The sequence below is a fragment of the Giraffa tippelskirchi genome, chromosome 2 (genome assembly GCF_054371585.1).
Source record: "Giraffa tippelskirchi isolate mGirTip1 chromosome 2, T2T-mGirTip1v1.2.pri, whole genome shotgun sequence".
Classification (NCBI taxonomy): Eukaryota; Metazoa; Chordata; class Mammalia; order Artiodactyla; family Giraffidae; genus Giraffa; species Giraffa tippelskirchi.
Window position 1 is genome coordinate 167,944,158 of NC_137276.1, and position 12,383 is coordinate 167,956,540.

General features: G+C 35.9%; 1 protein-coding gene and 1 non-coding gene across 3 annotated transcripts in view; both read left to right on the forward strand.

Annotated features, from left to right (window-relative positions):
• KPNA1 (karyopherin subunit alpha 1) overlaps positions 1 to 12,383 on the forward strand; it is a 74,714-nt gene that overhangs the window by 23,987 nt on the left and 38,344 nt on the right. For both annotated transcript variants that reach the window (XM_081571789.1, XM_081571788.1), the window contains exons 2-3: positions 3,823 to 3,956; positions 8,883 to 8,990. Coding sequence is in view for 1 of the 2 variants with exons in the window: in XM_081571788.1 (XP_081427914.1) it covers positions 3,828 to 3,956; positions 8,883 to 8,990 (237 nt within the window). In the remaining variant the exon portion in view is untranslated. The remainder of the gene's footprint in view (positions 1 to 3,822; positions 3,957 to 8,882; positions 8,991 to 12,383) is intronic.
• Positions 9,479 to 9,585, forward strand: LOC145539956 (U6 spliceosomal RNA). The gene has a single exon (XR_014078093.1). It is a non-coding gene; the product is annotated as a U6 spliceosomal RNA (small nuclear RNA).

Sequence of the window (12,383 nt, forward strand, 5' to 3'; positions counted from 1 at the left end):
TAGTACAAAGGATGTTCTCTGACCACCGTGAAAAGAAATTGGAAATGAAAGCAGAAAGGAATTTGGGGAACTCATAAATATGTGGAGGTTAAGGAACATACTCCTAAATAGTCAGTGGGTCAAAGAAGAAATATAAAGGGAAATCCAGAAATACTTTTAAGATAAATGAAAATGAAGTTAGCACCTAAGAAGACTTAGGGAATACAACTAAAGCAGTGCTTAGAGGGAAATTTCTAGCAATAAATGCCTAAATTAAGAAAGAGGAAAGATCTCAAATCAATAACCTAACCTTCCTTAGTAAGTCACTGGAAGAAGAAGAGCAAAATAGAAGGATGGAAGTAGTAAAATTAAGGTAAAAATTAATGAACCAGAAAATAGAAAAACAGTAGAGAAAATTAAGAAGCCAAAAACTGGTTCTTTGAGAAGATCAACAAAATTGAGAAACCTTAGCTAGACTGGGGAGAAGGCAGTGGCACCCCACTCCAGTACTCTTGCCTGGAAAATTCCATGGACAGAGGAGTCTGGTAGGCTACAGTCCATGGGGTCTCTAAGAGTCGGACATGACTGAGCGACTTCACTTTCACTTTTCCCTTTCATGCACTGGAGAAGGAAATGGCAACCCACTCCAGTATTCTTGCCTGGAGAATCCTAGGGACGGCGGAGCCTGGTGGGCTGCCGTCTATGGGGTCGCACAGAGTCGGACACGACTGAAGTGACTTAGCAGCAGCAGCAGCTAGATTGAGAAAGAAAATTCAAATTACTAGAGTCAGAGATGAAAGAAGGAACATAACTAAAAATAAGAGGATGATAAAGGAATCTCATGAACAGCTGTGTACCAATGTTACATGCTTTTGTGCATATTTAGTGGTATCTGACTCTTTTCGACCCCATGGACTGTACCCCATCAGGCTCCTGTGTCCGTGGAATTTTCCAGCAAGAATACTGGAGTGGGTTGCCATTTCCTACTCCAGTAAGTTTCATAGCTTACGTAAAATGGACACGTAGCTTAGATAAAATGGACACATATTTTTGCAAAGACTAAAACTGACTTAAAAAGATAATCTGAGTAGACCTGCAACAAGTGAAGAGATTGGATTAATCATAAAACCTCCTGCAAAGAAAAGCCCTAGCCTGCTGAATTCTACCACTCATTTTAAAGAATTAACTAATTCTTCATCAACTCTTGCAAAAAACTGAAAGGAGGAATACTTCCCAATATATTTTATAAAGCTAATATTACCCTGATGCTGAGGACATCATAAGGGGAGTACAGACCAACATCTCTTGTGAATATGAACACAAAAATTCTCAATAAAATACTAGCAAACTAAAGTCAGCAACACATAAAAAGATTTATACAGCATGACCAAGTGGCATTTATCCCAGAAATGTAAGGTTCACAAACCAATTATGTAATAATATATCAATAAATAAAAAACAAAAGTTATTGTCTTTGCAATAGGTGGAAAAAATTTTTTGACAAAATTCTAATACCCTTTACTGATCAAAAGAAAAAGCATGAAAAAAACTACACATTAAGAAGGCACTTCTTCCACGTGATAAAAAGAACATCTATGAAAATTTGGAAGGTGACATCACACTTGGTGTTGAAATACTGGATACATTCCTGTAAGATCAGGAATGTAAGACAGGATTGTTGACTCTCCACTTCTATATGACATAGTATTGGAAGTTCTGATCATGGCAGTTATGCAAGAAGAAGAAAAGGAATTGGAATGAAAGTAGCAAAACTATCTCTGGCAGATGACATAATCTTGTATGCAAAAAGTCCTAAAGAATCCACTAATAAAATACTTGCATTAACAAGTTCAGTTCTGCAAGGTTGTGGGATACAAAAATCAACATATAAAAATTGATTGTATTTATATAGATTTGTTATGAACAATTCAAAGGTGAAATTAATTCCATCTACAATAGCATAAAAATACTTAGTAAATTTAACAAATGTAATATACTCTGAAAACTACAAGACTTTGTTGAAAAGACATTAAAGATCTAAGTAAAAAAAAATTGTCTTCATGGGTTGGAAGGTTAACATTAAGGTGGCAGTACTCCCCAAATTGATTTACAGATTCCATGCAGTTCATATTGGAATCCCACCTGACTTCTTGTAGAACTTGACAGACTGATTCTAAAAGTTACATGGAATTCTAATAGTCACATGGAATACACTCACAGTGTATCCATCCAGGTGAATCAAAGTGGTCTTTAAAAAAAAAAAATGAATAAAATACGATTCATACTTCGTGATGTTAAAACTTACTTTAAAAAAATTGGTAATCAAGGCTTTGTGGAATTGGCACAAGGATACACATACAGATCAAGGGAATAGAATTGAAAGGTGAGAAATAAAACTATCTGTAATTGACTGATTTTCAACAAGAGCATCAAGACTATACAAAAGAGAAAGAATGGTTTTTCATTTTTCAGTTGTGCTGGAACAACTGGTAGCCATATGCAAAATAATGTTGTTGGATCCTTAACGTCAAACCATGCTTAACTCAAAGTGGATGACAAACCTAAATATAAGAGAGAAGACTCTAAAACTCTTAGAATGAAACTGAGGGTTGAGAATCGCTAAGTATGGCACTAAGAACATTAAAAACGTTTGTGCTTCAAAGTATAACATTGGGACTTCCCTGGTGGTCCAGTGGTTAAAAATCCACCTTCCATTGCAGGAGACACAGGTTCAATCCCTCATCAGGGAACTGAGATATCCCAGATGCTGCAGGGCAACTAAGTCTGTGCCACCAATAGAGAGAAGCCTGTGTGCTGCAACTAAGACCTGATGCAGCTAAAAATAAAATTTAAAAAATTACAAAATATGCTATCAAGAAAGTGAAAATTTGACAACCTATAAAATGGAACAAAATATTAACATGTCATATATCTGACAGGGACCTCTATGTAGAATAAAGAACTCTTACAGCTCAGTAGTAAAAACGACAACCCAATTAAAAAAATCGGCAAAGAATCTGAATAGAAATTTTTATGGAGGATGTAGAATTGGCAAACGAATAGGTTTAAAGACATCTATCCCACTAGAATGGCTAGAATCAAAAGGTTGTGATACTTTGCTATACACCCGAAACTAACAAGGTATTGTAAATCGACTCTCCTTCAGTTTAAAAAAAAGTTGTGATAGTAGGTGTTGGTGAGGATGTGGAGAAATTGGCAACCCTTGTACACTGCTTTTGTAAATGTAAAATGATGCAGCCACTTTGGAAAAATAGTTTGGCACTTCTTGAAATGATTAAATGGGGTATATAGATACATACCCGAGAGAAATGATAACAGGTCTGCATAAAAACTTGTCCATAAATGTTTATGGAAGCACTTTTCAGAGTAGCCAAAAAATGGAAAGAACCCAAATGTCCCATCATTTGGTGAGTGGATAAATATAATGGAGTATATCTATACAATGGGATATTATTCAGTCAAAAAGGAATAAAGTAATAATATATGCTGCAACTTGGATGAGCTTCGAAAATACTATGCTAAGTGGTAGAAACCAGACACAGAAGATCACACATATTCAATTCATATGAAATATCCAGAATAGAAGCAATAGATTTTGAGGTGGTGAAAATGTTTAAAAATTGACTGTGATGTTGATTGCATATAATTGTGAATATGCTAAAAGATGCTGAGTTGCAGACTTTAATAAAGCTGTTTAGCCTTTAGACATTCCTATGGGGTTGGTCTGGGCATTTATATGTTTAAAAAAGTGAACTATTAAAGTAACAGAGCTCTTCCTAGTAAGCTAAGCTCCTCTGTTTCCTCTCTCTCTTATTTTTGTAGAAATCATGACTACCCCAGGAAAAGAGAACTTTCGCCTGAAAAGTTACAAAAATAAGTCCCTGAATCCTGATGAGATGCGCAGAAGGAGGGAGGAAGAAGGACTACAGTTACGTAAGCAGAAAAGAGAAGAGCAGGTAAGTCCTTTACCCATACTAATTTTTCTTAAAGAACTTAATGTTCTATTTCAATACTGACTGCACCTTCCTGTATCTTAATTTTAATAATGTTTAATATATATATACACATATCCTCCTCCCAACTATAAAATCAACTTATTTTGGGGGTATGGGAGTGGAGGTGATGTAAAGTAAAATATAGGAATGAGGTTCTCATGTTTCCAATTACTATTTAATTACTATTTAATATTTTGGCCTGTTTGTTTTATTTTTCTAAAGTTACAACTTCTTTTAAGATTCTGTGTGTGTATTAATGAATTCTCAAGTGACCAAGTTGAGAATTGGTCCCTTGCTTTTCCTTCTAAAGTTTAATTTGAAATTCTCAAGTGACCAAGTTGAGAATTGGTCCCTTGCTTTTCCTTCTAAAGTTTAGTTTGAAAATTTATCAACATGTACAGAAATAAAGAACAGATAATAATGAATCTCATAAACCCATCTTTTGGGTTCATTGTTTGTCAACAGTTTGCTGTACTTGCTTTGTATCTGTTTTTCTATCTTTATATTTCTTTATTACCTGGTATTTTAAACAGAATTTCAAGAAGTAAGTCTTTTCACCCCTAAATTCTGTATTTTTCACAATGACATTTAGGATAAGGATTTTGATCATTTTTAACCTTAGAACATCTGCAGGAGAATCTGGCACTCACTGTCATTTTACCTTTCTCTAAAAATCCTTAGGACAAATGGTCCATCACTTTTGGCCAGGAAGTTTAAGGGTAGAGCACTTAGGGTTTGTTTTTTTTTTTTGCTAAGACTTCAGTTTAGAAGGACCATTTGTCCCCCACACTATAAAAAGCTCCATAAAAGGTAGGTGAATGAGTCAGTACCCTTCATACCTGAGAAATAGCTAATCTCTTATAAATATTTTACAGTTACAGTGAGTTATTCAACATACAGTATTCTTTTGCATAACACTGCACTAGATAATCCAGTTATTTGAAGCCCAAGTATAGCGAATTAAGTCCTTAACAGTCTGCTTTACCATCTTTTGAAAGCAACCACTTACATAAAAGGATGAGTTTCTCTTGGTTTCTTGTTGCATCTTTATTCATCTCTGTGTCTTGTTTGAAGTGGAACCTTTTCTTTGGATGAGCTCTTATTTAGCTTCTATTTAGGGGTAAATTGCAGAAATTATAACAGCACTGTTACATATTTATATTCACATGTAAATATGAATTACATATATGTATGCACACAAGAGCAAGTATAGATCTGAATATAACCAGTAGACTATGCGTTATATTTGGCATAAAGCCATTTGAAGATGATGTAATTGGCAGTCTGCCAATAACAGTATTTATTTTATGCTGTTTTCTTCTTGGTGATAGGAACTTCATGTTATTGGACTTCATTGTAAAATTTATATAAACAAAGTAAGTTTTTCATATTCAATTGCCTGAAGGCAGATGTTCTCTCAGTGGCAAGTATGGTCCCATTTACCTGACTAAAAACTTTCGTAGTTGATGTTCTGTCATCTTCATTGTATGACATCTGGAACTGTGATAGGGCCTTACTAGGTTTCTATGATAGGGTTATGGAATATTGTTCTATTTAAAATTTTAATTTTGTTGTTTCATATGTGCCATCTTATGTAGGGAGAGCTGGTAAAGCAAATTAGGCTTCTTACTATCACAGCAGTACTTGTTTCATGCCTAATTTGTAAAATAGTAAACATCAGTAAAAAACAGATTCATTTAAGTACTGTTTCTCTTTCCACAGTTGCTCAGTCATCTATCGGGAAAAGTCACAGGCTTTGGCCAGCTGTGCAGCTAGATTTGAGGGTGGTACAGGAATTGATGCTGCCATGTACACAGAAGATAACAGCAGAGCTGTTAGAGCTTTCCTTTCAGCATACTAGTACTTAGTATCTGTTATTTAGGTGGCACTATATAAATGACCTTTGTTTATTTGACACCAGTAGAACAAAATTTTAAATTTATTGGTTGATGTCATTCTGATTGAGCCAGTTTTATATTTTTTTATGTATAAAAAGATGAAATTTACAGTTACTATTAAAATATTTTGAAATAAGCAGAATCTTGCTAACTCAATGTAAGTAGGCAACATAATGCTGCTAAAAAGTTTGTTAAAACTATAATGATAATGAAGGTTTACTTGATGTTTTTAGTTACAAAAAATATCTTGTGAAATAAACAAGTTGATAAAACTTGTAGACAGCCAACTTTTCCCATTGAGTAACTTGTTGACAATTTCAGGCAACTGCAGTCTGTATATGGTATATAAATCATGATTGTTCTGGTAGTTTCTGTCTTTTTTAAAACTTATTTTAAAGTTTTAAAGTAACTTTGGATGGACTTTGAAGACATTGTGTGGAGTGAGATAAGCCAGAGAAAGACATACTTACATGTGGAATCTAAAAACAAAAAACCTGAACTCCTAGAAAAAGAGATCAGACTTGTAGTTACCAGAGGTGGATGATTAGGGGAGGGAGAATTGGAGGAAGGTGGTCCAAAGGTACAAACTTCCAGGTACAAGATACATAAATGCTAGGGATGCAGTGTACATCATGACCATAACTAACACTGGTATATGATATATATAGGAAGGATAGATAATTTTTTTTCCATCTGTGTGTCTGTTTCTCCTTTAATATTTGTTTTTTATGTTTTAGATTCTACATATAAGTGATAACATAAGAGTATCTATTGTCTTTCTTTCTGACTTATTTCACTAAGCATAATCCTCTGTTTGTTCATCCACTTTGTTGCAAATAGCAAAATTTCATTCTTTTTTCATTTTTTGAGGAACTTCTGTAGTGGCTATACCAGAATCTCTTTTAATACTTTAAATGTGTTTGATCCACACTCCACGGCTTTCATTGTTTTCAGCAGCAAGTCTTCTGTCGGTCTTACCTTTGTTTCCCTGCATGTGAAATGTCTTTTTACCTTTGGCTGCTTTGTCTTTTATCTTTTTATTCCTGAATGTAAACAGTTTGATATAATGTCATATCATGTTTTTTTCATATTTCTTCCTGGAGTTCTTAGAGATTTTGGATTTGTGGGTTTGTATTTTTCACAGATTTGGAAAAGTTTTGGCCACTGATTTTCCAAATTTATTCCCCTACCCCCACCTTGAGGCTCCAGTTGCATGTACAATAAGTACTTGATGTCACACAGCTGACTTATATTTTGTACATATTTTCTCAGCCTTTTTTTCCATTTCTTTTGTGATGTCCTTAGATTTCCTAATCTTTTCTTCTACAGTATCTGCTCTTAATCACATCCAACATACTTTTCATAAAGTTGTATTTTTTATATCTAGGTGTTTGATTTGCTTTTTTTAAATGTATTTTTTAAAAATCTCTCATCATGTTTATACTTTTTTGTATTTTTGAACACATGGAATATATTTATAACTATTTTAATTCCTTGTCCAGTTCTGCCATCTTTTTCATTTCTAGATGATTTTGATTGATGGTTGCCTTTTCTTTTCCTCATAGGTAGTCTTTTCTTACTTCTTGTGTGTGCTTGTAGAATTATTGATTGAATACAGAGCATTGTAATTTTTACCTTCTGTTTGAATTTTTGTATTCTTTTAATATGTATAATTCTCAGAATTTGTCATTGCATGTAGTTAAGTTACTTGAAACCAGTTTGCATGTATAATCTAGGACTGATTTACCTTACTGCTGAGTCAATACCCTTCTGAGTATTCTACTCAGTGCCCCATATATTAGGTCTTCCCAACCCAGGGATGGAACTTGGATCTCCAGCATTGCAGGTGAGCTCTTTACCATCTGAGCCACCAGGGAACCCTACACTTTTCTATTCCATCCAGGTGAAACATGAATGATTTCTTAACCTGTGTGACCTCTAAAATTGTTCTGCATGCTCCTTGAAGGCAATTTCTTTTCCATCTTTTGACTGTTTGCTCATACCACCTGTGCTTATCAGTACAAAGCTAATTAAGGGAAACCTTCTGCAGGTTTTGGAGTTCTTTCTTTTTGTTGATTTCTCTGTCTTCAGTACCCTGCCTTTAGATGCTAGGTGTCTTGGCCTCCTTGGTTCTGAATGCTGTCTCCTCAATTGCGGGGGCTGCTTGACCCTGTTAGGTTCACTCTAACTGTGATGCAGCCTAGAAACTCCATCAGGCAATCTGAGGCAATAGGACTAATCTTGTTCCTCTTCTTCTAAAGTATCACTGCCTCTGTTGCCTGTAATCTGGTGTCTGATAACTATTATTTTAGGGATTTTGTCTGCTTTTTTTAGTCTTACAGGGCGAGAGGATAAGTTGTTATTACTCTACCATGGCTTGATGAATAAGTGTACTTCCTAGTATGTAATGGAAGGCATTGTAGTGGGTTTCCTTTAATCAGAACTATTCTCCTTTGCCTCCACAAATTAATAGGTGCTTTAAAAGTAGTGTTCAAGCAGTCGTCATTTGTCATCATTGGTTGCTGGAAGATTGGGAAGGTTAGGAAACCTTTATCCACCATCCATTAGGGTTAGGAGGGAGGTATTAAGTTATCCTAGCATTTTTATCCTGTTTTTCCTGATGTATTGGAAAGTTTATCCTATCAGCTACTTCAGGGGTGAAATGACCAAAGTGTGCCCTGCTTCTTTTTCAACTTTACTTTTTTTGTGTGTGTCACGTAGTGTCAGGCCTCTATTGGTAAGTTTTACCTCATCAAGTGTTGGTGGTAATATCTTGTAGTAGTTAATTGCATTAGATTATAAGACTGGAGAATTCTGAAATAGTTCCTCATCAGAAAGGTTGAAGGAGGCACAAATGTTAGAATTTTAAAAATGATTTTCAAAAAGCTCCATCTTTATTGCCTTTTAAGAGTGGGGTGCCTAGTGTTTGAATGTTGAACTACCTTGTGTTAAAATTATTTTAGTTTAGTAACAGTCTTTTATTTTTCAGTTATTCAAGAGAAGAAATGTTGCTACAGCAGAAGAAGAAACAGAAGAAGAAGTTATGTCAGATGGAGGCTTCCATGAGGCTCAGATTAATAACATGGAGATGGCACCAGTAAGTAGGATAATGAAATAAGTGCTTTTTGCTTTTTTCTGTTGAAGATACGAGGTTTAGATCTTTCTTGGAGTTTAAAAAAAAAAAGGTAGGGAAGTTCCCTGGTGGCCTAGTGATGAGGATGCTGGGCTTTCATGGCTGTGGCCTACATTCAATCCATGGTTGGGAAACTGAGATCCTGGAAGCCATGAGGTGCAGCCAAGAAAAGAATAAAAAAAATGTTAGATGGCTACAAAAAGTACTTGGTGTTTCATTTTTAAAAGGAAACTATATCTGTAAACTCATGGTTCATTAAGTGTTTATTATATTTTGATAGCATGCAGTTTAACAGAATTAACTAAATTATGAAGATTAATTCAGCTGTTGAAACTTTAAAAGATAGTTATAAAATTATTCCTTAAAAGTTGATAACAAGGGCTTTGCTGTTCACCTGAAACTGTCACAATATTGTTAATCAGCCATACCCCAATACAAAATAAAAAGTTAAAGTGCTCGCTTTGGCAGCACATATACTAAAATTGGAACGATACAGAGAAGATTAGCATGGCCCCTGTGCAAAGATGACAGGCAGATTCGTGAAGCAGTCCATATTTTTTGCATTTGAATCAGTTCTGATGAGGTGGATGAAACTGGAGCCTATTATACAGAGCGAAGTAAGTCAGAAAGAAAAGCACCAATACAGTATATTAACGCACACATAGGAAATTTAGAAAGATGGTAACAGTGACCCTATATGCAAGACAGCAAGACTCATAGGTGTAAAGAACAGACTTTTGGACTCCGTGGGAGAAGACAAGAGTGGGATGATTTCAGAGAATAGCATTGAAACATGTATATTATCATATGTGAAATAGATCACCAATCCAGGTTTGATGCATGAGACAGGTTGCTCAAGGCTGGTGCACTGGGATGACCCAGAGGGATGGGATGGGGAGGGAGGTGGGGAGGGGGCTTCAGGATGGGAAACACATGTAAACCCATGGCTGATTCATGTCAATGTATGGCAAAAACTACCACAATATTGTAAAGTAATTAGCCTCCAATTAAATAAATAAAAAAAAATTAAAGAAAAAAAAATTGATAACAAGGCATGCTTTAAAGGAATTCCCAATTTGTTGCTCAATCCAAGTACAAAATTGGACATATTCATATGTTTTAAAACATTGGTTCTACATCACAACTATTGAAATTTTCTATTATAACTCATTTTGTAACTTTCTTGAGGGTTACATAAACAGATAAAAATTATGCTTTGTTTATATGGATATAACACTTATCTAGGTTTTTAGTTTATTTTGATCAATTGTATATAATGTTTTAACAAATCATATATATACGTGATTTTCAAAAAAAGAAAAATCTTTCTCTTCTACCTTACTCACCCAACTTCTTTCCCCACTGGCAGCCACTGTTACTAAATTCTTAACTCCTTTTGAGAAAAATCCCTCTCTTTTTGACAAATAAGAGTATATTATGCACAGTATTTTGCAGATTTTTTTTCTCTTTCAGTTTTTATGGACCAGCTTTCTTTGGGGATTAGAGCAGTTTAAATTGCTTTGAAATCTGTGTAGACGTGTTGCCAACACTATTATTTCGTGGTGAATTCTTACAGACTCTTCAGGAAGTTGAGCTGTCTTTTTTTTTTTCAAGTAGATGTGAAATGATTATGACGTATTTTGTGAACTGTATTAGGATTCTACAGAGTTAATAGAACAAATTTGGGGGTTGGGAGAGAAGAAGAGAGAGATTGGTTGATCCATTGATATTTGATTTTTCAGTAATTGGCTTATGCAGTTGTTGGAGCTGATACGTCTGAAATTTGTAGGGTAAGCCAGTAGGCTGGAAATTCAGGTAAAAGTTTGAGACTGACTTCCTTCTTTTAAGAAACCTCAATCTTTGTCCTTCAACTGATTGAATAAGGCCCACACACACTTTGGAGGATAATGTGTATTAATTAAAATGTTAATCACATGTAAAAAATAACCTTCACGGCAACATTTAGACTGGTGTTTGTCCAAACGGCTGGGTACCACAACCTAACCAAGTTGACACATAAAATTAACCATCCCAATCTACTCCTTGTCATTGTGGCATCCATATGCAACTCTTTAAACTGAGTCTCAGGTAAAGACAGTGACAAGATCATATATCCTCATAACATGATACAGCTATCCTTCATGCAGCTGAAGATCTACTAACCTTTTCTGCAGAAGGGGAAAAGTCCTTGAGTGATGGTTATTTCACTCTTTGATATCCTTTAACTTGCTATGATGTAAAGTTCAGTTCAGTTCAACGCTCAGTCGTGTCTGACTCTTTGCGACCCCACGAATCGCAGCATGCCAGGCCTCCCTGTCCATCACAAACTCCCGGAGTTTACCCAAACCCATGTCTATCGAGTCAGTGATGCCATCCAACCATCTCATCCTCTGTCGTCCCCTTCTCCTCCTGCCTCCAATCCTTCCCAGCATTAGGGTCTTTTCCAATGAGCCAACTCTTTGCATGAGGTGGCCAAAGTATTGGAGTTTCAGCTTCAACATCAGTCCTTCCAATGAACACCCAGGACTGATCTCCTTTAGGATGGACTGGTTGGATCTTCTTGCAGTCCAGGGGACTCTCAAGAGTCTTCTCCAACACCACAGTTCAAAAGAATCAATTCTTCGGCACTCAGCTTTCTTCACAGTCCAACTCTCACATCCATACATGACCACTGGAAAAACCATAGCCTTGCCTAGACAGACCTTTGTTGGCAAAGTAATGTCTCTGCTTTTTAATATGCTATCTAGGTTGGTCATAACCTTCCTTCCAAGGAGTAAGCATCTTTTAATTTCATGGCTGCAGTCACCATCAGCAGTGATTTTGGAGCCCAAAAAAATAAAGTCTGACACTGTTTCCACTGTTTCCCCATCTATTTCCCATGAAGTGATGGGACCAGATGCCATGATCTTAGTTTTCCGGACGTTGAGCTTTAAGCCAACTTTTTCACTCTCTTCTTTCACTTTCATCAAGAGGCTCTTTAGTTCTTCTTCACTTTCTGCCATAAGAGTGGTGTCATCTGCATGTCTGAGGTTATTGATATTTCTCCCGGCAATCTAGATTCCAGCTTGTGTTTCTTCCAGCCCAGCGTTTCTCATGATGTACTCTGCATGTAAGTTAAATAAGCAGGGTGACAATATACAGCCTTGATGTACTCCTTTTCCTATTTTGAACCAGTCTGTTGTTTCATGTCCAGTTCTAACTGTTGCTTCCTGACCTGCATACAGGTTCCTCAAGAGGCAGGTCAGGTGGTCTGGAATTCCCATCTCTTGCAGAATTTTCCACAGGTTGTGGTGATCCACACGGTCAAAGGCTTTGGCCTACTCAATAAAACAGAAATAGATGTTTTTCTGGAACTCT